Source organism: Rhinolophus sinicus, linkage group LG06, assembly GCF_036562045.2.
Source record: "Rhinolophus sinicus isolate RSC01 linkage group LG06, ASM3656204v1, whole genome shotgun sequence".
NCBI classification, from domain to species: Eukaryota; Metazoa; Chordata; class Mammalia; order Chiroptera; family Rhinolophidae; genus Rhinolophus; species Rhinolophus sinicus.
In genome coordinates, this window is record NC_133756.1 from 106,965,864 (window position 1) to 106,993,614 (window position 27,751).

General features: G+C 34.7%; 1 protein-coding gene across 6 annotated transcripts in view; it reads left to right on the top strand.

Moving 5' to 3' along the window:
- Positions 1-27,751, top strand: part of NOX4 (NADPH oxidase 4) — a 160,337-nt gene that overhangs the window by 76,814 nt on the left and 55,772 nt on the right. For all 6 annotated transcript variants that reach the window (XM_019739648.2, XM_019739645.2, XM_019739649.2 and 3 more), the window contains one exon: positions 3,593-3,653. In XM_019739648.2, coding sequence (XP_019595207.1) covers positions 3,593-3,653 — 61 coding nt within the window. The remainder of the gene's footprint in view (positions 1-3,592; positions 3,654-27,751) is intronic.

The following is a 27,751-nucleotide window of genomic DNA, read 5'->3' on the forward strand; positions in this document are numbered from 1 at the left end:
GGAAGAGTAGTTGCCTGGTTTGAGACTGGAGTGAGGTGAATCTAGGGGTCAAATTATCCCATATCCCCTTCTTTTTTTAAAATCATGAGACCAGCCCCAGCTCCCTTCTGTTATCTCTGAGACCTAAGATTTTCCAGCATTGTGAGGGAGAGATAGACTTGCTTCTCAAGGTGGTCCTCTTTTTAAAGGTAGTGGGATTTCAGCTTTGTATGTTTTTTTCAGTCAGTTCCAAAACACTGTGTGATCCACATTTCACCCTTCAAAATTTGTTGATACCTCTCCATTGTTGTTAGTGCTCCCCATGTCACCTTTGCTATTGTGGTTTGTATTTTTATTTCTCTAAACTATCGTTTTAGTATGTTGATTTTTTGAGGGAGTTGAGACAAATTCATACATTTTATCAAAGTTAGTAAAAATCGATTTACATATTCCTCCAGGATCTTTCTGTTTAATACTGAGTATATTTTGATCATGCAAATATACAAGTAAGCACTGTTTTATCCATCAAATAAACAAGTAAACATTAAAATATAACTTTTGTCAAAATGTTTAGAGCCACAATGCTACATTAATTATGATGGATTCTATGCTTTTGGCTCATTACTGGTATCTCCTCTCTTACTTTTAGAACAATCTCCATTTGTGAAATTACATGAGCACCTAGTATAGTCTGTGGAACGTTTTGGCTACTCAATACATATTTATTGAATGTATGAATAAATTACACAAAATTAAAGAGGTAGACGATAACACAGGGCATAAAAGTAAAATAATATTGGGATATAAGGAAGTGAGGAATTTTCATGGCAGGGAAAATAAGGATTTCTTTATGAAAGTGGTGGCATTTGAGAGGCCTAAAAGAATTCCTAGGGTTCAATATAAGAAATGGGATTTAAGTCATTCTAAATGAGTAAATTGGTAAGTGGGGAAATGAAAGGACTGGAAAACATGTTAGTTGATCTGTATTGGTTTAACTGGGTTAGAGTGAATCAAGGAAAGACATGGAACATAAAGTTGGAGAGTTTGGAACAGATGCGATTGGCCATAGACTATAGGAAAAAAAAATTGTGGGTGTTTTCCTTATGGAGGCTCAAAAGGTTAATCAATAGGATATTGCTGTGATCAGACACTTTCTTTGTTAAGATTCTTTGAAAGGACTTGAAAGTTGATTGAATGCTGGCAGGAAGAGAAATACCCAATATTACTCTGAGATTTGAGCCTTTGTTCTGATAAGGGTGTGGAAGGTCTGTGTCCAGACTTAGGCGAATGAGAAAGGGAAGTTAACTTGGGAAGTATGATAACAGATATTTTTGCTATATTACATTTGAGTGAATTTCAGGTGGAAATGTCTTGCAGTAGTAGAAAATATGAAACTAGAGCTTTGGAAATGTTAAAAATAAAGATCTGACAATAATGATTAAAGAACATTATGTTCTGTGTGATCGTTTTCTGTGGTTTAATAAATTTGAAAACAAACACATTGTGGCTTTTAAATTTATTTTCCATGTTGAATAAATCCTTGTGCAGTGACATCATTTTTACATTTAGTTTCCAAATGTAAGATGATTACATAATATCTGTTTATAGTTTGGTCAGACTGTTATAAAAGTATTAGTCTTTTGAGCACATTAAAAACCCCAAACCATAATGGACAAAAGATTTGAAGGACAAAGTTTTTGTTTTTTTTTCCCAGGATAGAAAAGTATACATTCCTCCAGATCTGTTGTCACAAATTCTGTCACTATATTGTTTTATCTTTAAACTAGGTGATGTGTATTCTTGTACTTATATTAAGGTCAACAAGAACCAAACATGAACCATTTTCTTCATCTAAGAAACTTAAGTGAGGCTAAGTTTTAATGTTTACTTTTAAGAAAGACTCAGCAATGTTTTAATGTTTAGTTTTAAATTTAACTTTTAAAATATTTAAAATTATAAACATCACAAAGGCTAACAATTAATTAAAAAAAATAGATGTGTATGGAATTCCTCATTTTCTCTGTCTTCAATTTTATTTATCAGAAGTCAATAGAGTATTATATATTCTTTTCAACTTATTTCTATATATAGAAAAAAACACTAATATCTGTTTTTATTTTAATAATGTGAACTTAACTACACATATTATCTTGCAACTTTTTTAACTGAAAAATTATCATAAGCATATTTCTTTAGTAATGGTTTAGGTAAAACAAGATAGTCATAGATATTTATACTTTATTATTTCTTCCCTTTTAGAAGTTTTCTAAGCACTCTTAAAAAGATAGTGAAAAAACATTTAAGAATCACTACACTGTGCTTTAAACAGCAAATCTGAACAGTATTTGTGCAGTCACAAAAATGTGATTCTAAGATCTTCATTCATTGTTTCAAATCACACGGGCTGAAGCAGTTTATGTTTTATTCTGTGCAGTCCCCCTTCAAATTTGTGGTGATATGGTTGGGCAAAGACTATGTAAAAATCTGTCTTCTTATTTCTTAGCTAGTTTGAGGAAGTATCTGTAACTTAGACAGTCATCATTCCCAAGATTATGAGAGAAACAATATTGTGTTTTATCTATTTACAACCATATCAGCCTTAAAACCTACACTGATGCATTTGGCCAGCTCTTAAAGAGGAAGGTTTATAGGCTCATATAAGAACTGAGAGGATATTAAACATCCTATGTAATTATCTTTTTTAATGTCTGCACTGAAAGAATAAAACAGAGAGATATGAATACTTGGCAAAAATGTATGTTTTCCTTCAGAATACATTATGAGATTAAGTCAAGCCAGGTGCACACTCAGCCATACAAAGACAAAACTTTTTGCTCCTTATTCTGATATCTTCTTGGCTTAGATCTTCTTTTCATAACCTAACACAATGAGGTAAACATCAAGCAACATGTGGACAATCAGATTGGCAGCTTGGAACACTGTTGAGATTCTTGCTTTCTGCAAACTACAACTTTTACTGCATAGAGGCTCTGGCCAGCCTTAAATAGTATGAAGTAAAAATGGCGGGTGGTTTTTACAGATCATACAATCTTATTTGCAGATTTACTAATGACAAACCTGATTAATGTCAGAGTTATTAAGAGACCAGAATTTAAATGAAATAATTAAATATTAGAGTCATAATTATAAATGAAATATTTTAATAGTGTAAATAATATTTAAATTATATTTTTATTTTTCCTGGAATTTGTTAGGATGTGAGGTATATAATATCTGGAGAGCAAAAGACATTAAAATTACTAGTCTCTGTTTTTTCCTTTGTGGTTCAAAGCTGTGTCCTCTTAAATATCTTAACTCAAATGATATTTAAGCAAGATTTGTAGTTTGCTGTAATATACTAGCAGTTTTACACTGTGTATATTATATTATTTTGTATAAATGCTTATGGGTGTTTAGAGAAATGTATATTGTCATATTGACTGGTTGACATTGCTTTTCTTCTTCCATTAATGAATATCTATTCACATTTTTAGTCCATTACTTCTTATTTTCTGTTGATTTTGGGGATTTGCTAAGAATAGAAGTTGTAATTCAAGCATACCTGATAATAATAATTATTATTCAGAATTGATTCTAGTATTTATTTTTTTAGTGTCCTACTGAAACCAAAGCAACATTTGGAGTCCACCTTAAAATAGTAGGAGACTGGACAGGTATGTAGAACATAGAGTTTTAAGATTCATGCTTTGAAAATAATGGGTCATGCAATAATTTGATTGTGTTTAAATAGTGGAATTACCAGCATGTATATAAATCTGTATATGTTGTTAAACTTGTTTGTTTTCTTTCTTCCCTTGTATAGTTTTGACATTTATGTTTTCTTCTTACAAAATACATTTTAAGTAATTTTGAATCATATATTGTTCACTGTGTTTGCAAATCAAAGATTTCTGCCTACTTGTCAGAGGTACTGGCAATAGTGGGAACACTAAAATGTGTTTTTTAGAAAACATGATTTTAAAATCAGTGGTAGGTTTTACTCCTTAAATAATCAACACTTGGGATTAATATCACAAAGATCTTCCAGTTCTTGCATGACCTTTCGTGTGGTATTATCAACTCCACAACATGTTTGGAATAGTGGTCATTTTTTAATAGCAGGCCTATTGGTGGTAATATCTTACTCATTTATTCAATAAATACTTCTTTTATTATCTGAGAGGATGTCTTAAGAGTTCTGAGTAAATAAAAGAAACATTATTCATTCTTACATTCCCTTGACCCGACAGAGTGACTGGCAAGTGAGTGTTCAGTAAATGTTAGCTTGTTGATGGGATATTTAGATGATTACTCAGAGGAAAGGACACAAGAATAAACATATTGTAAGTAAGAGTAGTTTTTAATTGAATGCTACGCTACGATTTGGTTTGTGAAAAGTACAGGGAATTAGTAAAAGATAGAATCAATATAGTCTAGGGCTATAAGAGAAGCTTCACAGAGAAGACAGAATTTGAGCTGAACCTTGAAAATAAGGCAAATGAGGAAAGAAGTAGGTCATTGAAGTGAAATTCACAGCATTGTCAAAAATCAGGGAATGATTAAACCATATTTAATAAGGGTGAGTCAATCAGCCTAGCAGAAGCACAGATTTTTGTTCTAGGGAGTTGTATGGAAAAGCCATTTAGGGTCAACTTGGTGAAGACCTTGAATGACTCAATGAGATAACAGAATAAGGTAAAGATGCTAGGGAACCTTTGAAGGATTTGCAACATCATAATGAAAATAGTATTAATAACTTGATAGTTGGATTGATTAGAATCAAGGGAAGACTTATTGGTGCCGGAAAGCAGAGAAGAGGAAGACAGAGAAGAGGAGTCGGTGCAGGAGTGGGGATGGAAACTGGGAAATAGAAGGAGTGGATCTGTAAGTGCAGATTGAGAAGTTAGCATTAGAAAGGAAGAGATGATTCCTATAAAAAATCAGGGCAAGGACAAGATATTGTATAGCAAGAAAGAAATATGTTAGGAAGAAGGACCGTTGAAAGAGCTATATCATACAGTTAAAAAATAAAAGTATAAAGTTATTTGTGTATAGGAAAGGCAGCCAGCTTGGAATTGGAGATGTGAAGAAAATGGAAAAAAAAAAAGCAACATAGGATCTCTCTCATGGACAAACCAATGAAATTAATCAAATGATCTTTGAGCAGTAATCACCTATTGGAATCATGAAAAATCAGGCTTAAATAGATATTGTTCATGTGATAGTATTCAAAAGAGACGTGGTAGCCCATTGTTGGAAAAACACTGATGTAGTATGGAAATAGTAGTTCTCATGATAGCTAGTTGACATAATAACAATTGTTTTGCACCATTTGACAAGTAAAGAATGAGTAAAGCTCTTCTCTAGTAAGAATCTCAATATGGTAAGAATTAACTTCAGCAATGAAAGCTAATTGACAGAATTCTACATTTGAGGGGAAACAAGCACAATGAAGATATAATTTAATTCATCAGAGAAAGCAAAAACTTCTTCATGATGGTTTATTACCAGCTATTGTTACTGAGTTTCTTCATCAAGTTATTTTCTATTGTCAGTAACTCATTAAAATAACTTATAATTTATTTTAATCTCTATTAGGAACACCTAATAGTTCTAATTTTATCCTCCTGTTTTATGTACTACGCCATTGAGGGAGAAGCAAGATCATTCTATTCACAGATAAGTTCCAGTCAGATGCTTTTCAACCAATAGACCTTATTGGTTGTTGACTTCAAATGTTTGTTGATTTTGGGGGAAAAAGTGTTAGCCATTCATGCAGAGAACCCCTAAATAATTGTATCACTATCTGGCAGTTGAGTTAAAAACAACAACAACAACAACAAGAAAATGGTTTAGCTGTTTTAAAACAATAGAATTACAATTATGGAAGGAAAAAATGGGAATATTATTCCTGAGATCAAGGATCACTGGTTATTATTTTGAAAAAAAAAAAAAAAATTAAAACTCTGTATTAAGAGCAGTAGGTATAGGAAATATCAAAGAGGTGCTTAAGAATTTGAATATCAGAGGTTTACTTTTTCAAACTGGCTTAGAGATATTTTACAGTGACTTGTTCTTCCCTGAAATATGTTCTGTCTGGACAAGTCTAATGAACAGGTTTAAGACCGCCCCCCGATATTCATGATTTTTCGAAGACTAATAAACTACACACAACTGCGGAGTGTCCAAGAAGCAGATGAAACAGCTATGTAGCACAAGACAAGGAGGCATTACAGTTTCTTACATTTGTTGTCTAGCTTTTTATTTTACCCAGGCTTCTAGTTGCATCTCCTAAGTATGTGAAAAACTCATGAAAGTTTAGAAGACTCTTTAAACCTCTTAAACACAATTCAGTTTTTCCGTGAAATGATGCTAGTAGAGAGGGGTGAAGTGAGTTACCCAAGTAGATTTCTCTTTGAATTGAATTAATATTTTGTTGCTCTTCTAGAATCAGTCATGCTTTACCATTTGAAATATATGGTCACAAATTGTATATTGGCTTAATTATCATTCTAACTCTCCAAAATGTCTTGTTATTTTCTTCATAGATATCATTACTATTGAATAATGTCAGTGAAATATTACACCATTGGTTATTTTGGTGGTCTAAATAGCAGCTTACTCTAGAAAGATTTGGGTTGTATTACAAAAGCATTATATACCTAATATCCAATGTAATTAATTTAAACATTTTTGTCATTGTTCCATGCAATAATTAGTGGATTGGCAATAACTAGATGAACATGCAACAAAGAACTCACTGTATGTATCATGTAAGAGCTTTCCCTTGAATCTTGGGTATCAATTGCCATATTGTCTATTGGCAGGTCTTACTACAAACAAAAGATAAGGTTAACTTAGAGGTTTCAAAGTAGGAAAACAAGGCCATATAACATGGATTTGCCTTGATCAAATTGTTAATGGGAGTCTCGATTCTTCTTGCTGACTCAGTGAAGAATCAATGGTCAGCAGATTAATATGCAGACATGGTTTCTTAGTGATACATTCTCAGGGAAGAGAACAGGCCTAGCTGAGGTGGGGGAGTCGGGGAGAAAGAGACAGAGAGGGAGGGGGAGGGAGAGGGGGAGGGGGAGAAGGAGGGGGAGAGAGAGCCCTTGTCCAAAGGACTTGTAGTTTGCTGGGCGGGGGTAGGGAGTTACATATTTATTTGGTAGAAAAGTGGTACATGCTCTCCACAGGAGGGCATGACAAGACCACCTCTCATCATCTGTTGTTGTAAAAACAGATACTGTGGCTGGAGGCAGTTAATGAAAGCTAGTTATGAGCTTTTTCTGTAGGCACTATGGACCCTTTCCCACCTCTCCTCCTTCTCCTACATTTTCTAACTTCTATCTGACAAAATGATACATTGATATTCACAGTATAAGTCATCTTACGTAAGCTTTAGTTAAAGGCTGAACTGAAAAAGAGGTGATAACTCTGTCCCTCTGTTCTACTTCTGTATCACTGTATTAGCCAGGCATGTTTCATACTTATCTAGCTGATTATGAAAACATTAAAACAGAATAAGTGCAATGTATTTAAAGTTTATTTTTCCATTTTGGGGAACTACTTGTAAGTCAGTTGTTGACCACACTAAATGTTATTATTTTGTAATGATAACATATTTTGGAAGAATTATGACATCCACTTTATTACTATTTATATCTGTGAGTGGCTTTTGGTTCCTGCAAACAAGTAAAAACATAAAAATACTCCTTATTAAATACTTAGCTTGTTTTTAAGGATATGCCAAAACAGGAGATCCAAACTAAGTTTGAGCATATTGACTTCTCTGAAGAACACAAATCATATTTGAATATGTGAACCATGATAAGTTTTACAATAATTCATGTTCACACAGTATAAACTTTAGTCTAAACCCTAATAAATATGTATTATCAATGACAACATCTACGAAGGAGTGAGTAGAAATACTGTTTTTGTTGCTGTGACTAGCAAATTATAATGGTTACTTATTTGTGGAAGATAACGTTGCTATTTTGGGTAATAGGTATTTATTAAATACCTTCTATGTGCTAGATTCTTTACTCGTTTCTGGAGATACAGCATTAACCAAAACAGAAAAGGTCCCCATTCTCATAGAAACTGTATTCTAGTCAGTAGAAACCTCCAAGAAACAAACAAACACAAAACAAATCAATATATAATGTATTAGACAGGGATAAGTACTATGAAGAAAAATAAACAAAGGTAAGGGAGTAAGAATCATGAAGGTTGGTCGTGCTATTTTAGTTAGGGTGTTCAGTTACAGACTTTTGGAACAGACATGTAAGTGGGTGAGGGAATAAGTCAGGTGGATTTCAGGAAGAAGCACGTTTAGGCTAAGGAAACAAATGCAAAGTTCCTAACACTTTTTTCTTTTTACTTTCATTTTTAATTTTTTATTTAAATTTTTTCTTTTAATTTTGGTTTTCAGTGTTTAGTATTACTTTGGATATTCTAGGAGCAACAAGGAGGCCAGTGGGACTGGAATATAGACAGTGAGGGGGATGGTAGCAGGAAATGAGGTTAGAGAGACGAGTGGGCTATGGGGCGCTATAAACTATGGGAGGACTGGGATTTTAATCTGGTTGATATACAAGACCTGGTTTTGAAGTGTACATATGAATGATTATTCATTTTCTTCTAATATGTACTACCTGGTGGTTGGCAGGCTGAGATTATTTTTTTAAAGGAAAGACTAAGTTTCGAAAGAAGGTATAAAAGGTGAGAAATCCGAATATTGTGGAAAACAAGTCAAACTTTTTTTGGTTGGGGGGGTGGGAGAGATGTAACATCATTTTAGAAAAGCTTCAGTAGTGGTTCTATCTCCTGCCATATGGCTCTGGTTTATGGGTTCTGGAAGTCTCACCTATGCTCTATGTCCTACCTGTCCCTATGGAAGGTAGTGTTTCCTGCTCTTCTCTGGATTTCTTCACTAACTTTGAATTGGCTCCTCAGTTCTTCCCTCACCTGAGTCACCAGTTCCCTGTATTAAATTCCTTCCTTTAAAATTATGTAGAGTCATTCCTGGTTTGGCTGTATCTAGACTATCACAAGAGGTTAGCAGAATCTCTCTGAACAGAGCACTGAATTTAGAGAATGGGGGAGATAAGAGGAAGGGTAAAAACCCTGAAGTAGTCAAATGTGTGTACTCAAAGACTAGTGAGAAATGCTGAGCGAAATAAGTCAGACAGAAAAAGCAGAGAACCATGTGATTTCACTGATATGTGGTATATAAACCAAAAACAACAAAAGAACAATACAAACAAATGAGAAACAGAAACTCATAGACACAGATAATAGTTTAGTGGTTACCAGACGGTAAGGGGGGTGGGGGGTGGGAGATGAGGGTAAGGGGGATCAAATATATGGTGATGGAAGGAGAACTGACTCTGGGTGGTGAGCACACAATGGGATTTATAGATGATGTAATACAGAATTGCACACCTGAAATCTATGTAATTTTACTAACAATTGTCACCCCAATAAATTTAAAAAAGAAATTAAAAAAAAAAAAAGAAATACACAGGCTAAAAAACAAAAAAAAACAAAAAAAGAAATGCAGTGTTACTAAAATTGAGTTAAATGGAAATGTAGGCAATAAAGTCTGAGAAGTACTCGTGGGCCAGATATGGTAGGCACTTACAGACTTCAATTTTATTATAAATGTTATGGAAAACTATAGGAGGATTTTGATAGGGTCTGTCTCACATTTTAAAGAGGTAACTCTGGCTATGTAGAGAGGGAATGGACAAGAGTAGAAATTAGGAGATGAGCTAAGAGAGAAGCTCTTGTTGATGAGTAGACAAGAGAAAATGCTAGTTACACATGGGACGATAGCAATTGAGAAGTGGGTCATGAGAAGTGGATGGATTTTGAAGGTACATCTGACAGGTTTTGTTGACACATTGGAGGTGGGATATAAGAAAAATTAGGAATCGAAGATAACTCCAAGATTTTTTTAGCTTCAGTAAGTAGACAGTGCTGCTGCTTACTGAGCTAAAGAACACTGGTATATTGGTGGGGCAGGGGGAGGCGACATTCAAAGTTCAGTTTTGTACATTTTAAAGTTGAGATGCCTCTTAGACTTCCAAGAAGTGAGGTTGAATAGTCATTTGAATATGTGAGTTCAGAGGTCAGGGAGATGGCTGGGCTAGAGATATAAACTTGAGAATCACTAGCATATTCATGGATTTAAAGCCTTGTAGCTGGGTAGGATCTTCTAGGACAGTAATTCTCAACCACGTAAGATCCAACTCCTTGTTTTATAGCATTTTATATGCCCACGTTATATTCTTAAAATGCAATTTACAGATATCATATACACAAAGATTTTATTTAAAAAATCAATATATCATCCTAACCTTATTATAAAGGAGCTATTAAAATAAAATGATTTATAGTAAATGATTTACATTCAATATTTAAATTTTCAAGCATGACTACACTAAACATCATAGTGGAATAGGTGAGTTGTACCCACATACAGAATGATCAGGAATAAGACAGTTCTAAATATAGGCTTCCAATACAATTGAAATACTATGAACACTGTTTTCTTTAAGATGTCATTTTCCAAAATGGCGAACATATTTTGGTTAGGTTATAGATACAATGGAGTACCATATTTAGTTTACAGAGTGATTGCAACCCTGAAATTTCAGTGCATATTTAAACAATGCAGGAATTTAGCATTTTTTAATCATTGTAAATGAGTTTTTCATTTACATGAGTATCTAGCAAGCATGCAGGAAATGAGACAAGGCTTTGTCGTATTCTCTATAACATTTTAGGATGTCTAGTATCTCTGATTCCTACTGTCTAAACTTGAGTAACTTCTGATCATTACTGTGCGAAACAAATTGCCTCCACAAATTCTCAAAACTGCCCCTAGTAGGTGGCATTGTCCTGTCAAGAGTAACTACTTTAAGAAACGTATATAGATAGAGAAGAAATATAACATAGGACTTAGCCCTGAGACTTTTTTTTAAAATTATTTTCAGGTGTACAAAAGCAACATAATAGACATTTGCACCCCTCACAAAGTGATAACCCCCCTCCAATCTACTACCCCTCTGACATCTATATAGCTGTTATAATATAATTGACTATATTCCCTATGCTGTACTTTACATCCCATGACTCTATGTCATGGGGGTGCCAAAAAAATGTATACAAGTGGACACTTTGGTCAACATTGCTCAAGCAATAGTTTGCCATAATCAGAAGTGTCCAGACCCTTTGACCACCTCTTGTAATTGCAGAAGTCAAACGTGACTTGGATTCATCTTTTGTTATCGATATATATTGAGTATTATAATTTTAATAGTTTTTTTCCTTTCTTAAAATGTGTATACATTTTAAGTTTTTGGCATGCTGTGTGTGTGTGTGTGTGTGTGTGTGTGTGTGTGTGTGTGTACACATATTTAATTATAGTTCACATTCAATATTATTCTACTTCAGCTTCAGGTGTACAACGCAGTGGTCAGGCATCTACACAGTCTATGAAGTGATCCCCTGATAAGTCCAGTGCCCATCTGGTACCCTACATGATCTTTTACATTATTGATTATATCCCCCATACTGTGTTTCACATCCCCAGGACTATACTGTGACTACCAATTTGTATTCTAATCCCTTCTCCCCATTCTCCAAGCCCCCTCCCACCTAGCAACCATCAGTTTTTTTCTCTATATCTCTGAGTCTATTTCTGTTTTGTTTGCTCATTTATTCTGTTCTTTAGATTCCACATTTAAGTGAGATCATACGGTATTTGTCTCAATCTGACTTATTTCACTTAGCATAATATTCTTTAGGTCCATCCATGTTGTTGCAAATGGTAAGATTTCATTCTTTTTTATATGGCTGAGCAGTACTCCATTGTATAAATGTACCACAGTTTCTTTATTTAATCGTCTGTTGATGGCCATTTCAGTTGTTTCCATATCTTGGCTATTGTGAATAGTGCTGCAATAAACATAGGGGTGCATATATATTTTTTGAATTAGTGTTTTGAGCCCTGAGACATTTTGACACATAGAGTCTTGCAAAAGTAACTCAGAAGGAGTGGCCAGTTAGGTAAGAGGGGAACCAGGAAAGTCTGAGTCCTGGACACCATAGGACAGTGTTTCAAAAAAGAGGAACTGATCAATTGAAACAAATGCTTCTGAGAACTGGAGTAAAATGAGGACTGAATTAATGATCTTGGCGATTGTGTTTTTAATGGAGTTCTGGGAACAAAAGCCTGACCCAAGTAAGTTTGAGAGAAAATAATAGTAAAAGAAGTGGAGATGGTAATTACAGACAAATCCAGTGGTATGTTGTGACCAGCATTTGTGATCTCATTGGGTGCTTCTCTTCCAACTACACGTTCAGTGAAGTCAAGTTTGATAGCTGTAAAGCATCCACAAATGTGAGTACTTATTCGACAGAAATTGACAAATACCATAAAGAAGGGATTTAAAAAAAATTGAAGACCTGACTATTAAACAGTTGCCAAAACACCGCTGGAAATAGTCTAAGGACTTTGGATGGGAAATTAAATAAAGAAATAGGGTAGTTGCTGAAGAAGGGAAGATATAGGGAAAAGCAAATGTAAGTTAAGAGCACACATAACGTAAATATATATATATGTGTGTGTGTGTACTTATATATTTATATATCTGCATATATATTTATTGTGAGCTATTATAATATGTTCATATACTTCTTAGAACAGTATGAATAACAGACTGAAGTAGAGAGGGAAAATTGCAGAAGATATAGAGGTATAATTATAGGAGCAACGTCCACAAGTACACCTAATATATTCCCAAAGGAATGGAATCCAGTGTACAATTGGAGGGCTTGACCTTAGATAAGGTAGCTGGGTAGTTCATGCTTTGTAACAGGAAGGAAGACAGAGAAGATGTTTCCAGAGCATGGCTACAGGTTGGTTGGTGGACTTGGAATGAGGGGAATGGGTTCTGGTTCCTTCTGTTTTCTGAGTGAAGTAAATAGTAAGGTTATCACTGAGACTGAGGATAGGGGAAGATACGATGAATTTTGAGGAGAAGGATGAAGATGTATTGTTTGAAATAGTAAATTGGTAAGTGAAGCATGGTGGCCCTTTTGAGTTGTGCCAAGAAGCCTACTGAGATATGTGGTCCAAATTTTAAAGTGAGACAAGCTAGAATAATTGTGAGTTTTTTCCAGGCATGGTCTACTTCTTTTGATTAGCTATTGAGCAAGTGGGGAGTTGGATTTAACCAGCAATATTGGTCCACTCCTGATTAAATTCACTATAGTTGTCATCTTTAATCGATTCTCTGCACTATAGCCATAGAAACTGCAAAGCATGAATAAAATTAAATTACTTCCCTTGCTTTAAACACTCTAATAACTTACCGTTTCTCTTAGAATAAAGACAAAAAATCCTTATGATGGTTTAGAAGGTTCTCTCTACTCTGGCCCTGACCTACCTCTTGTTTTGATTCAATTTGTTTCTTTTCTGCACAATAACAATACTGGCCTTTTGGTTCCTTTTGTGTCACTTGTTTGCTCCCACCCTATCCATACCCTGATCCATATATCTGCAATGCTCTCTACCTCTCCTGCCCACACTGACACATTTACCTAGTATCTTTACATCACAGCTCAACAGTCACTTCCTCTGAGAAGCCTCCTAGACCCCTCAATGTTAGATGTTGTTTCTTATATGCTGCCATCACTCTATTTCTTTCCTTAAGAACACTTATCTCCATTGGTAACTGTACATTCAAAGTGTGATCATTGGTGTAACAAGTTTCCTGCAGGAGACTATAAGCATTATTATGGCAGGGACCTGGATTTCTTTTTGCTCACCATTGACTCAAGGACCTATTAAAATGGTTGTTCTTAGTAAATGTAAATGTTTGTTAAGGGAAGGGAAAGAGAGAGAGAGAGAGAGAGAGAGAGAGAGAGAGAGAGAGAGAGAGAGAGAGAGAGCACGGAGGGAGAGAGGGAGGGAGGGAGGAATAAAGGGTGGCATATCCTCTGCTTTGTTAAAATAAGCTAGTGGGGCAGTAGTCAGATACATAAACAAATGTAATACTGTGCCCACCAAAATGGAGGATGCAGTTTCTTGGAAGGAGATCTGGGAGTCTTTCTAGGCCAAACTGAGTATTAGAGATAAATTGGACTTGTCCAGAGTGGGAGATTATTCCAGGGAGAAAAAGAACTTGAATAATGGCTGAGAATGGTGAACTGTCATGGAATGCCAGGAAAATGTCATGCTGCTGGAAGGCCAGAATGGGGTGGTATCCAGAGGTCATGTCACGGAAGAGCTTGTAGGAATTGCTAAGAAGCTTGGTCTTTTTTGCTAAAAATGTTGGTGAAAAACTGAAGTGTTTTAAACAGGAACTGAAAGCAAATTTGCACTTTATATGGGCAACCGTGCTCATATTTTACAGATTGGAAAGGAGAAAGACCAGGTTAATGGCAAAGATGCCAAATTAATTAAAGATTTGTCATAGTGTCAAGGGCGCTGAGGAGAAAAAAGTTTTGTGGAGGGAATAATCTATGATGACCAATGAAGTAGGACCGAACAATAGTTTTGGGAGGCAGATTACTGCTAACCTTATAAAAACCATCTTATGGGAAAATGCAAGGGAAAAGTTTGGGGATGATACAGACTGTTTTGAATGACTGTGTAAATTGACAACCAGTGAGTGGAGCGAGTTAGTGTACAAAAAGAGCACATGGTAAATGTGCCCATTTCTAAATTCATCTTGTTCCTAAATTTCTCCAAAACTCTGAGAAGTGATTGAATTGATACTGGTATGGCCTGTGATTACTAGTGAAGATGAGTTAGCAAATATACATGCAATTACTTGTGTATTCATTTAGGGAAGTCTGGATGAGAATGAGAACGAACATAGTATGTCTTCAAGTATATACTGTTTATATAATGGACCCTATAAACCTAACGTTTTGTGAGTCTATATGGAAATCATTGAGGACGATTAATTAATCAGATGGACTTTAACATAACTTATTTGCTATCATAATATAATAAATCATTCAGTAAATATGAGCTGGGGTTAAATTCCATATTTCATAGTCATTTAAATCAAGGAAATTTTTCTATCAGGGAAATGAGGCATTTATATTACAATTTAAATGCCCATCTGTTCTCAAGAGAGAGGAAAAATTGTTTTCCCCCTTGGTTTCCCAGTTCATGAACATGAAATCTGTGCTATCATTTTTCGTAGATGGTAGCTCATTTATAACGCCACCGAAAATACAGAGACTGCTTGGTAAATGATTGGGATTCACCACTTATCAAGTTTAGTCTATTTCTGTCATTTTACAACCCCAAAGATAGGGGAAAACACAAAATTTTTGTTTTTCATCCAATAAAAAAGTGAAGTGTTACTTTTTATTCTAGGAAATAAGCAAATTATACAATTTCTGGACCTAGAAGTAGATTTATTATAGTAAAGTGGTTTATTTGTATAGAGTGTTATGTTTTTATTATGAATGGTTCTGTTCCTAAGAGAATCTACTATTTTCTGCTTGATTTTACTATATAATCTGGGAAAATAAGAATAGTGAGGAATTTTCTTGGTAACATAATTTCTTAAGCAATGTCAAAGATACGACAGTAACGTACTGAGTGGCCAAGAAGGTATATATCATTTTGCAAAGTCAATCTAGTGTTAATGGACTAAATAATTTCAAAGAAGGCAGAAAGGCAAGTGTTTTGTGTCATTATCATTATCATGAGGAACATTTTTAAGTACTCATTTATCTGATGCACTTGCTAAGCCCTTTATAACGGATGCAAAATGAATATAGTTCCTATTTTCTAAATAAATTGTGATTTTTAAAGCAACATTGTGACTTGATGGATTATAATGAAGTAGATAGGGTTTTTTAATGTCATCCAAATGAACACACTTAAGACATTATGGATCTTAATACAAATGGAAAGTACTTGTCTTCTGTGGATGTAAAGGCAATTGAGTAAGGGGACTTAGGAAATAGTGCCTAGTGAAAATTATACTGCTCTTATGATTTTTGAACTTTAGCGAAAGAAGAGGCTGGGATTTCATAAACTGATATAACTAGAATGGAGAAACTAAGCTCTTCCATGAAACGAGATTTTGAGAAGATTTGGAGGTGGCAACTATACAATGGACATGGAATGCTAGGGAACCCCAAGAAAGTACCTAGACTGAATAGTAGAATAGCTAGTGGAGTTAGTGAAGAAGAGTTAAGATGGTTTGTTGCAACGTGAGGAAGAACTTAAAAATAGAAGGTGATCTTATTTTTGTCGGTGTTATATTGAGAAACTAGTAAAATGTCTGGGTACAGCTATCCACATAGTTAAGGAGGGAAGGAAAAGGAGAGAAGACCCACAGAGAAAACTTTGCATATCTCAGTGTTTTCAATGACAATACCTCATACAAAGCTATGCTCCAAAGGAAGCAAATAAGAAAATGTGGTTTAAATGTGGGACTGCCCTTCAGGAATAGTCAAATGATTTGTCATCTTTTCTTCCCCCAGTTTCTTCTCATTTGTGACGTAGTCCTCTGACTTTCCACTTTCACAGTAACAGTGAAAATCTTCTGTTGATGCTGGAAAGGTGGACTGTTCAGCAGTGGTTTGGAACATTGTGTCTTCCCTGGTTGAGATAGAGTACTCAACCATACAGACTTTCAAAGTTGGCAGTGAGCATAATGGAAAAGACAACAAGGGCCAAGATCCAAACCCAATGGAAATGGGAGTTTATTTTTATTTTGTTTCTTTTTTTGAGGTCTGGAAATGAATTTACATGAATCAGAAGGCAGTATTTTCCAAATCATCTTCTAAAAAAGAGGTTTTTAATTGTACTTATTACATATTATATTTGTTTGTTTATTTAGCGGGAGGAATTGGCCTTTACAATGTAAACCACTAACAAAGAATTTCCTGTACCTACCTATCAAAGACATTCATTTGGTATTTATTTTTCCATATTAGAAAGAAGTCACATAAAAATTGGTGTAACTTCAATGAGTATTGAATATCAAGTAATATGAAGAAATTGAAAGATATTTTTAAAGACTAGAATAGAGTGACATCCTATGTTTCTAGATATAAAGACTGAATATTATAAAACTGTTAATTCTTCCCAAAATAAGTGATAGACAATATAATTTCAATCAAAATTCAAAATCAAAAATAATATTAATGCTTATTTGAGAAAAAACAGAAGAAAATAATAAAACAATGAATAATAAGAAAATGTAGAAAATCTTGAGTAATAACATAAGGCTGGCCATATTAAAACATGTTATAAAGTTAAATAGACTTTACAAATAAGCTAAGAATTTACAAGTCTAAATAATGTGCCTAGGAACATGAAGCTATTAAGTAGATGAGTTGAGACTGAATTCATGCTCATCTTGTGCTAAAGCATGTGCTAATTTACTACGCTGCCTCCTATAAAGTTCAAATAGTTTAAATACTGCGGTACTGCGGTACTAGAGCAAAAATAACAAGAATATGTTAACAAAGGAAAATAGATGGCCTATAAACAGACTCCTTAATATATGAAAATAGTATCATATACTAAAGTAAGCTCCATAAATAAATATGAAATGTTAGTTTTTTGCAACAAAGTTCATGAACTTAATTGTCAGACCTCGTATATTGCATGCTGTTAATTTTGTTTGCTCAAGGTTTTAGTTTAGAGCTTCATAAAAACAGAGAGGAAAACTCCCAGTTTCTTTGGATTTTTAATAAAATTACCTGTTCCTTCTTAAATCTATTCACCCAGTGGGTATTCCGAATTTATGTAGAAAGGAGTAACTGCATTAGTATCAAGCTGAGCCTTGATCACTTCTAGGTGTTTCTTCTGTTGAATGCCTACATTGTTAAAAAAGTGCATTTGCTGTGACGGATGAAAATATATTTTCCTTAAAAGGTGGATTGTGGAAAGCTTAGTAGCAAGAATGTGTCTATCCCAAAATGCCTCTGTTATTTGCTTTCACTTCCCTTGAACCTCTGTTCTTTTCTTTTTCTCCTGTCAATTTTTGTTGTAGTTTAGCCTCAGTGGCAATAGAAGATAATTTATATTTTTATAAGAAAGCCAGTTATAGACATTGCTTCACTGGTGTGTTTAGAGGCAAGAAGTCTGTTTGCAATTCTTTCAAAAGCTGCTTTTGAGTGTTGTCTTTTTTTTTTTTTTTTAATAGTATGTTTAACAAGTAGGAACCCGAATAAAAGTATTAAAGGAATGGACTTCCATCACTGTGCTTCCTCGGAAAATAAAAAGATCCATTAAATAATTTTCCTTTGTGTAATGCTACATTGCCTGCCTTTAAACCTTGCAGTGTTAAAAGTACCATATCGAGGCATACAGATTGTGTATGACCCTGCTGTGCTTTTCTCTTATTATGTAATCCTTAGGCAAGAAGAGAATAAGGGAAGGAGGAGGTGAGAAAAGGGAGAACAGTATTTTCTCTCCCAGGAATGAGGCAGTCTGATGCAGTGGAAAGAACACTGGATTATGAGGGGTTTTTTTTTGCCTCTTGCTAACCTTGTGAGCTTTGGCCCATCAGCCAGTTTCCTTACCTACAACATTTTGCACTGAGAGTTGTTTTCTCCTTTCTCAGCTTATTGCTGATATAAAACTATATAATTCTTTGCAGAGAAGTAACTTCTAGAATATGGATAATTTAAACCCATATAAAGCAGGAATGATAATAGATTAATTTTTCTATAGTTGAGAGAATCCTACAGGGAATATTTTGGAAGATATAAGCCAAGTATAGGATTTTTATATTTCATTGTGTTTCCATCTCCTATGAAGTTTTATTCGTTTATTATAATAGCTCTGGTAATATATACATTGTACTCATGTTGTCATCTTCTGAGTTGCAAGTGTGAGCTTGTTTTATTTTGTTTTTTGTATAAGACAAGTATGAGATTCTGTTTTATATTATATATTCCCTTAATATTGACCTCGATATTTGTGGAGAAGGTAATTTTATATAACCAAGGCATGCCACTGATTGTTTTTTCCTCTAGAATTTCAGTCCAGTACCATTTGAATTCTATCAATAGAAGATTTATCTCTATACCTTTAGTAGGAAAATGTTCTTGCTCTGCAACTAGATTTCCTGATTTATCTAAAATAGTGTTAATTTGAGTACCTTTGATGTTGCTTTGAAAGCAATATTTTAAATAGCAACTATTGTTAGTCATTACTGTTACCATGGTAATAAAGAACATTCACTTGATTTAAAATTTTCAGAACAGGAAAATTTATACTTTATATCATTCCAGTTGGTTTAAATGTACTACTCCAAGTATGCCCTTTAATTCTTGTTTTTTGAAGTAATTTGTTTTTCTAAGATTAGTCTATGTATTTCTTTTCTTAAGGAAAATAAAACAAATTTTTGACAAGCCATTAATTTCTTTGAATCCCTAGAACAGCTCTTCTTTCCCTTTTAAAGTAATTTTGTAATTACATTCTAAATTATTTTTCAAGTATCTGTAATAGCATTGTTATTCTTTTGTTGTCCTGACATTTCCTTGGGATAAACAAGGCTGTCCTTGAGAACAAAAATTTGTTTTATTCATAGTGTGTTGCATATAATAGGTATTTAATAAAAATTTGTTACGAGAGTGAATAAATGAAGTATAAGTATGATTTAATCAATAAAAGTTCCTACTGCTCAAAATGTTAAAGTCTCTGCCATTAGATATCGATATATAGAAAATAGCAAAAATATTAGCCATTCACTTCATCAAGCACCATGGATCAGAAGGACTTCTATTTTGGTTTCTTTGTTTCACTTTTTTTTATAAAACTTTCCTGATTCTTTTGCTTTTTATTACCAATGTATCAAGACAAACTTGGTTGTTCAACATGTTCTAATGAACTCTTGGAGTATGTTTAGCACTTATTTATTTTTAGTGTACATATCTTTTGATAACACACATCTGTTCTTTACTAGACCTTTAAGCATATTGAGGACCTAACTCGATGCTTGATATTTAGTACATGATCAATAAACGTTTGCTAGAAAAACAAATTTTAGATGAAAATTTAAATTTTAGGTGCATATTTTGTTTATATTTTTAAATAGTATTTCCTAAATGTTATGGTCAAAATTAATTTGTACCTTCTCTTTTAAGTGTGTTGTGTGTGTGTGTGTGTGTGTGTGTGTGTGTGCAGCTGCGTTTCTGCAAGTGTTGTGTCTTCCTCAACAGGTGGAGGAATGGACAGTGTTACAAAAGCTCTATTGTACAAAGTATGAATGACAAATAACCTTGAAGACATTTTTATGTGCGTGTGTGTGTGATAATACTTGTATACGTATATCTTTTTAAAAATTATTGCTTTTAGGTAAGTACTATTAAAAAACAAATAAGATATTGATAACAATAGTTAATGCCTTTTTCTTTTCATCTCAAATCCCTAAGACATTCATTCTTGACTCTTTGATCTATATACTTACAGACTTCTTAGACAAAGTCAACATTTTGGAGAAATTGGCATGCTGGGGAGAATTTATTATGTGTGACAGCTTGTCAACCCTTTAGCTAAATACCTATGAAGGATTCTTGCACTACAGCTTTGAGAAATACATTAATGATAGACATTCTAGAACCCTTGAAAGGTTATGTAGGGCTGTTTGCAGGCTGAAAATGACAAGTGAGAGAGGACATCATTGATGTGGGCTCCTTGAACTCAGTGGGGATGATGAGGTCCCTGATAGGCAGGGTCTAAGAGGCAGCACTTAATTGATACAGTCTAGATGGGTGTGGCTACCATTATGGGTAGCAGGGCTGGAACAGTGATTAGAATGGATTGTCCTGTGGAGATCTTCAGTGTTGACTAGTTGACCATGGTGTCCTTAGGACTCAATTAGATAGATGACCTAATAAAGTCTTACTTTAGTATACAAATGAAAAGAAAACTCTAGGATTGGCAAAGAGAGGCATGACCTGAATCATGTCCATAAAGTCGCCACCCTTCATCTATTTCCCCTCAGAACTTGAGTCAGTTCAGAGATTCTGATCTCCTTTAATAAAAAGATAGTCAGATCCCTTTGAGAAAGGACCCTTGTACGTGTCAAAAATAAAAATGTAAAAGAATCCTGTTATTCTGCAACCATTGGCAGAGTGACTCTGCATTGGTGAACGGGAAACATTCAACTTTTGGGGAACTAAACACTGACTCTAAAGTAACACTATTTCCTGAGGAACTGAAACATTACTATAGGAGACCAGCAACAGTAAGAGTCTATGAGAAATTCATGGAGTTTTTGTCTTTAGTCTGTGTCACCACAAGCCCATCGGGTCCCTGAATCCACCCCAATTCCAGAACACACAATTGAAATAAACATACTTAGTAGCCACTGTCAGAATCCCTTTATGCATGTAATCTCCTTTTCCTTTCCTCTTTTATATTAACTTTTTTTCTGAATTTACTTTTGATATTTTGTACTTTTAGGTAGCTAGGAATGTTTTGTTGTTAGTCTTTAATTTACCTCTTTAGGTTGCTGTTTCTTTTTTAACTTCAATAATTGTGCCACATTTTTTTCTATTTGTATAAAAATTGTTAAAGGGTATGTGTTCAAAGACCTCACCCCCACCCCTACACTAATCAGAACATGGTCTTTACCAGCTCACTTTCTTCCTTGCATTCACTTTCTAAAGAAAAGGATGTCTTTTGGAACTATTGTTGGGTTGTTGTGATATACTCAGGGGATGGGCAGAAAATGACTAAATAGAGAAGTGAGAAAGAGGAATTTTCAATGGAAGGGACTGAGTTTCATTTAAGAAAACAAGAAAGAGCGAACAGGGAATTGAGTGTAGAGAGGAAAGATAGGAGAGAAAAAGATGAATGAAATAAGTACCTATCCCTCCTCATTTGAGAATACAAACTAGAGATCCTTAGAAGGGTAAAAGCTGCCTTGCAGTAGAGAATGCTGAGATACACAATCAGTAGAAGTGTAAGAGAGTTTAAGATGTTTGTGAGCTCTTAGAATGTACTGTCTCCTTACTTCTACCCACCTTCCATGTACTAATGATTTGTTTTTCAGCAATATTATGAAATTAGAATTGCTTTATCTTTTGACGAATAGCCAATCTTCAACTTGACACTGTGCACAGAGACCAGGCCATCTGGATCCCAGTTATTGCCAAGTTACTTCTTTTTTTCATGACATTGATCATCTATGGCACCTTCTACACATTTTTGTCTTAAATTGTTATCGTTGGACATAGTTTTCATAAAACAATGAGTAACCTTTGAAGTGCATGCTGATTTGTCATCAACAGATTTGAGTGTTTTCGTGTGGTCAGTGAAATCATCATGGCCTCCAGAATGGATGGCAAATATTGACATACATTTTTACAAGCTGTATGTTTATCACCAATTTTCTTGAAAAAAAATACGTTTAACATTTACTTTTTTTTTTATAAATTATTATCTATTTTTGCTTATTGCTGTTGAAATGATTAATTGCACCTCATAATAAAGGACAATACCACTATAATTAGAGTGTTCAAGCTACTCTATATTTGTAAGAGTAGATAGAGTGTGTAACCTCTATTTCCTATTTATTCCCCATATCCGTCTAGATTATAGTCTTTACATGTCCCGCTGACACTATCACTGAAGGCCTGATGGCTTTGTGCATCCCCTGGACTGCATCTAGGGTTGTGACACAGCTGGCTAGTAAGCCACGTAACCTTCAGGGGCACTTGTTTATTTCTCCTGCTGTCAGCTCACTCTAGTGGCACTACTTGTCCCAAGATATATGTCTGAGAGCATTTCATTTTAACAGTGAACACCTGTACTTGCAACAAAGGTGTTAGTTACATTATCTCTGGGAAGGGGTGGAAAAGAAATGATTAATTCTGATTTAACTACATATATGAGATCTGACAATTAAGTTTTCAAACTTGTTGCAATGATGTTGCTAACCGTTTTTGATATCAGAGGGATTATTCATTATGAATTTGTACTGGACAAACAGCAAACCAAGTTTACTATTTGAAAGTGCTGCAAAGGCTGCGTGGAAAAAGTTAGACGACCTGAACTTTTTGCCAACAATTTATGGCTCTTGTATCAGGACAATGCACTAGCTCAGCCAGCCCTGTCTGTGAGGGAGTCTTTAGCCAATAAACAAATAACTGTATTGGAACACCCTCCCTACTCGCCTGATCTGGCCCCCAATGACTTCTTTCTTTACTGGAAGATAAAGGAAATATTGAAAGGAAGGCATTTTGATGACATCCCGGTCATCAAGGGTAATACGATGACAGCTCTGATGGCCATGCCAGAAAAAGAGTTCCAAAATTGCTTCGAAGGGTGGACTAGGTGCTGTCATCGGTGCATAGCTTCCCAAGGGGAGTACTTCGAAGGTGACGGTAGTATTATTCAGCAGTGAGGTATGTAGCACTTTTTCTAGGATGAGTTTGCGAACGTAATTTTCAGACCTTGTACATGCTTCTCACTCAACAGTAGCCGAGAACGTGGCATAAATTTTGCATACAAAGTGGAGGTCTATCAAGCCCATCCCTGGCAGATTGGGATCAACACCTATGAAGGGAAGAGAAGGAAGTGGGATTGGGTGGAGGAAGAAGTTGAACAGTCATGAAGGCTCTACTAAGCATCCACCAAACTGGTGGGAAACTCTGGAGCATATATTGCCCATCAGAGTTACCTGTGTAGAACTGAAATATCCCTGCCTTATTTGGTCACTGGATCTGAGCTGTTCTGGGAAAGGCATTTCTCTTGCACCTTAGGCCAACTCTGATGTAACTGGCAGCTAGTGGCTACCTGCTGACTGCATTCTCCACAGCTGGACAAGTATTTCATTGAAGTGGAATTTGGGGGAGAGGTGAGGTGCTCCCTCTGTCAACTTCAGGACCCCTAGCACATTTTATTCATAATATTTAATTAAAAAATAAATTTCTGAGATGAATACTAAATTAAGCAGGGTGCTAACAAGCATAAACCAGAACTGTCCCAGGCAAACCATGACATACACCCACCTTCCCTATCATTGATTTTGGCAAGATCCCCTTCCTGTCCTTAAGTGTTATGTTCTTTAAGGGATTCAAAGTTGAAAGGTGGCTTAAAGATCACTGAACTCATCTGACTCATTTGTCAATTGAAAAAGAGGAATTAGGAACAAAGACAGAAGTTGGTAGAGGACTCACTTTCTGACAGCCAATTGGGTATCTTCTGGTATAACCTGCTGCTTATAAGTATTGCAAATTGTATGAGTAAAGAAAGATTTGCTCTTGGTATACTGTTTCTCATGTGTACTCACTTATAGCACGGCCTGCATTATGAGGTAATCCTCAGTGTTTCTTGTAAAATAATATAAATATTATGGTGTAATCATTTCCTTATTTTGTTTTAGTTTTGAATATGGGAATAGTGTCTATTCCTTACAACATTTATTTTGTAGCGCCCTATACTATGTTCCATTATGCTAACTGTTGTAAAAACTAAGATTAAGTCTTTAATAAGTCTCCTTCATGTCCCTTAAGGATTTTGTTTCAGTGCTTTTTGAAAACAAAAAAAATAAAATAAAACTTGCAAATTCAGTAAAATGAGCATCAAGAGAAAAAGAAGACAGCTTGTATCTATTAATAGAATTACCAAAAACTTCTTCTCAGGGTTTTTAGAGAAACATTGTCACCTTTAGAGACGCTTTATCTGATGTTTTTTCCTTGCCCATTATAATCTAGTATTCAAGTAGTTAAAACATTCATTCCCATATTGGAGACTATGGAGAGGCAAAGGTAAGGATTTTTCTGGAAGGAAACAATGATTTGGAGTTGGGAAAACTTTGACATTGTCCCTCCAGCAAACAATGTCTTAGTTTCTTGTGAAAGATGCTAACTTGGTGGCTGTGACCACCTCTAGATGCAAAGGACTTTTAGACATAAAAGAATAGCGTAATCAGCATCATCTCTATATTTCTGTTGTGTGTTTAATATTTTTTCTTTCCTTCTTCCTTTTTTTTCAGTAATATAGAGAAGATTTTATTTTGTTCTCATCCTAGGAATGTATTTGCATGCTGTTTTTTTCTTATGCAAATCCTTATGACATTTGTTACATTCTGCATATTGGGGAGGATTCTAGATTGGCCGTTTTCCACAAAGGGGAAAATAAAAAAATCTTGTCACAGTAAATGTACAAAAAGAATTTGAATTACAATTGGAAAGAGTAGTTTATTTTTCTCACCTTTGTTTTTAAATAATTAAGTATGTTGTCTCACAATTGATTGAAGAATGAAGCCATATCAATGTAATTGTGTGCATATGTCATCAGGGTCTGGTAGTCTCAGAATCTTTTTGATTGGATAGGAGAAAGGAAGAGTGGGTGAAAGTCTACAAAAGCTTGTGTTAATTAAGATATATCTCCTACTGGTAGAAAATCATGTTCGGACATTATTTGGTCATTAGTCAGCTCATCAGAATATCACTTGGCAGAAAATCTTCTGGTTCTTTTCAGTGGCTTTAGTAAAATTGAACTTTATTTTCAAGACTTTTTTCAAGGAAGGGATAAATGCGGGTGCAAAAGGAAAGAAGAAACACTACAAATGTTTGTATTAAACACGTATTTAGCGGGATGCTACATAAATTGGAAATTAGACTGAAAAGCAAGGGTCATATCATCAGAAGAATTTACTAGACATTTCATTGACATGAACATTCTGTTGATTGAAAATTGCAGTATATCAGTCAATGATATAATAATTAAATTTAGAAAATATGAACTCTAATTAAAGAGTAAGTGAACTCAAAGGAGAAAAATAAATTGTGTTTTCTTGGATCTGTGGACTCCAGAGTACAACCACCTCTGTTTGGGTCTTCTTACCGCCCCCCCCAAGTGTATTATAAGAACGATTAGAGTAGTGAAAACAAAAAAGCAGAGAAGTCAGTTAAATTACTCTGATTCAATATGTTTTAATCAATCTGAACATAAAAAATCCACATCCTGCTTCTCAGCCATAATTTGTACATTATGCTCACAAATGCTTGACATCTAGCTATTCAGTAACTGGGAAATGGTGAGTGTCCTCAAGTGTTTTCAGTATATTGTGGAAATTGCTCACCTTCAGTTAGTGATGAATTTACTGAAGGCTGGAGTTTCAGCTTTTTGCTCTGTCTCAGTCTGATGGTGGGACTCTGTCAAGGCTGGAGAACAGGATCCTTTGCTTTTCATGGTTGATGGATTGCCAACCAGGCGCTTCAGAAGGCATTAAGATTAACCTTGGCAAACAGTTTTCTGTATTCAGCAAAAATAGATATTGGAAATATTCTTTCAGCTAATATTTATCTATCACCTTAATATGTATCAGATAATGTTCTATATCTTGGTGACACTATGCCCATCTACTAGAATATATATCTACCATATAACAATAAAAATGTAGTGTGATAAATTCTATGAAATGTAAGCACAGAGTGTACTAGGAGTACACTGTAGGACCATCTATTCCAAATTTGGTAGGAGGAGAGAAAGAAAGAGCAAGGATCAAGGAAGCCTTCCCTTAGGAATCACTTCAGAGATAATGAATATCTAGTCCTGGAAATGTGGGGTTTGTATTAGAGTAATAGATTATGCAATGCAGATAGCTGTACAGTATAACTATTTCTAAGGCTGAACTGAGGATTCTTCATTCCTCTGCACTCTTTTCCCTTCTCTTTTTTCCCATTACGTGTTTCTTCCTTCCTTCCCTCCCTCCCTCCCTCCCTCCCTCCCTCCCTCCTTCCCTCCCTCCCTCCCTCCCTCCCTCCCTTCTTCCTTTATCATGAACTTCATGAGTGCAGGATTTTATTAATCAAATTCTTGGTTCATGGGCTAGTATCATCATTGGACAGTTCCTGTTCCTCATTCACTCATTTGCTTATAATAACAATTACTGGCTCTGGGTGGTGAACACACAGTGTGATATATAGATGATGTATTACATCTGAAATCTATGTAACTAGTAACAATTGTCACCCCAATAAACTTTAATTAAAAATTTTAAAAAATCACGTTTACTTACTACTACCTTTTTGCTTTTCTCCTATTTCATACCTTTACCCCTTCTAAAAGGTAGCTGTTATCCTTAGTTATGTATATCATTCCTTTTTTTATTGGTTTGCTTTGTGTGTATCTAAACAATAAATTGCTTAATGCATTTGTTTTTTTAACTCAACAAAAAACGATGTTTTTCTATGTGTAATCTTCTGGTGTTTTCTCCATGAAACATCATACTAATATGATTGGCTATGTTTTTATTTATAACTGAACTCATTCAGTTTCATTTCAATTAATATTCCATTGTATGAATATACCCCAAGTTGTTCATTCTCCTGTTGGTGGGCAATTAAGTTGTTTACATTTTTGTTGTTATGAATATGGTGCTAGGAACATTGATTTGCTTTCTGCCTGAAGCATTTGTGACAGTTTCTGCAGAATATAAGTTTAGGAATGGAAATATTGACACACAAGGTATGCAAAGGTTAAACTTAAAAGATAATGCTAAATTGTTTTCCAAAGCTATTGTACCAACTTGCATTCCCACAAGAAATATATAAGAGCTTATATTGATCCACATTCTCTCTAATAATTGGTCTTGTGAGATTAATTTCTGTCAACTGCATGCTGTGTAATGTGAATACTATCTAATGGTGTGTGATTTTGATTTGCATTTCCTAGGTTACTAATGAGATTATGCATCACTTGGTATATTTATTGGTCATATGTGTTTCTTCTAATCTTTCAATTATA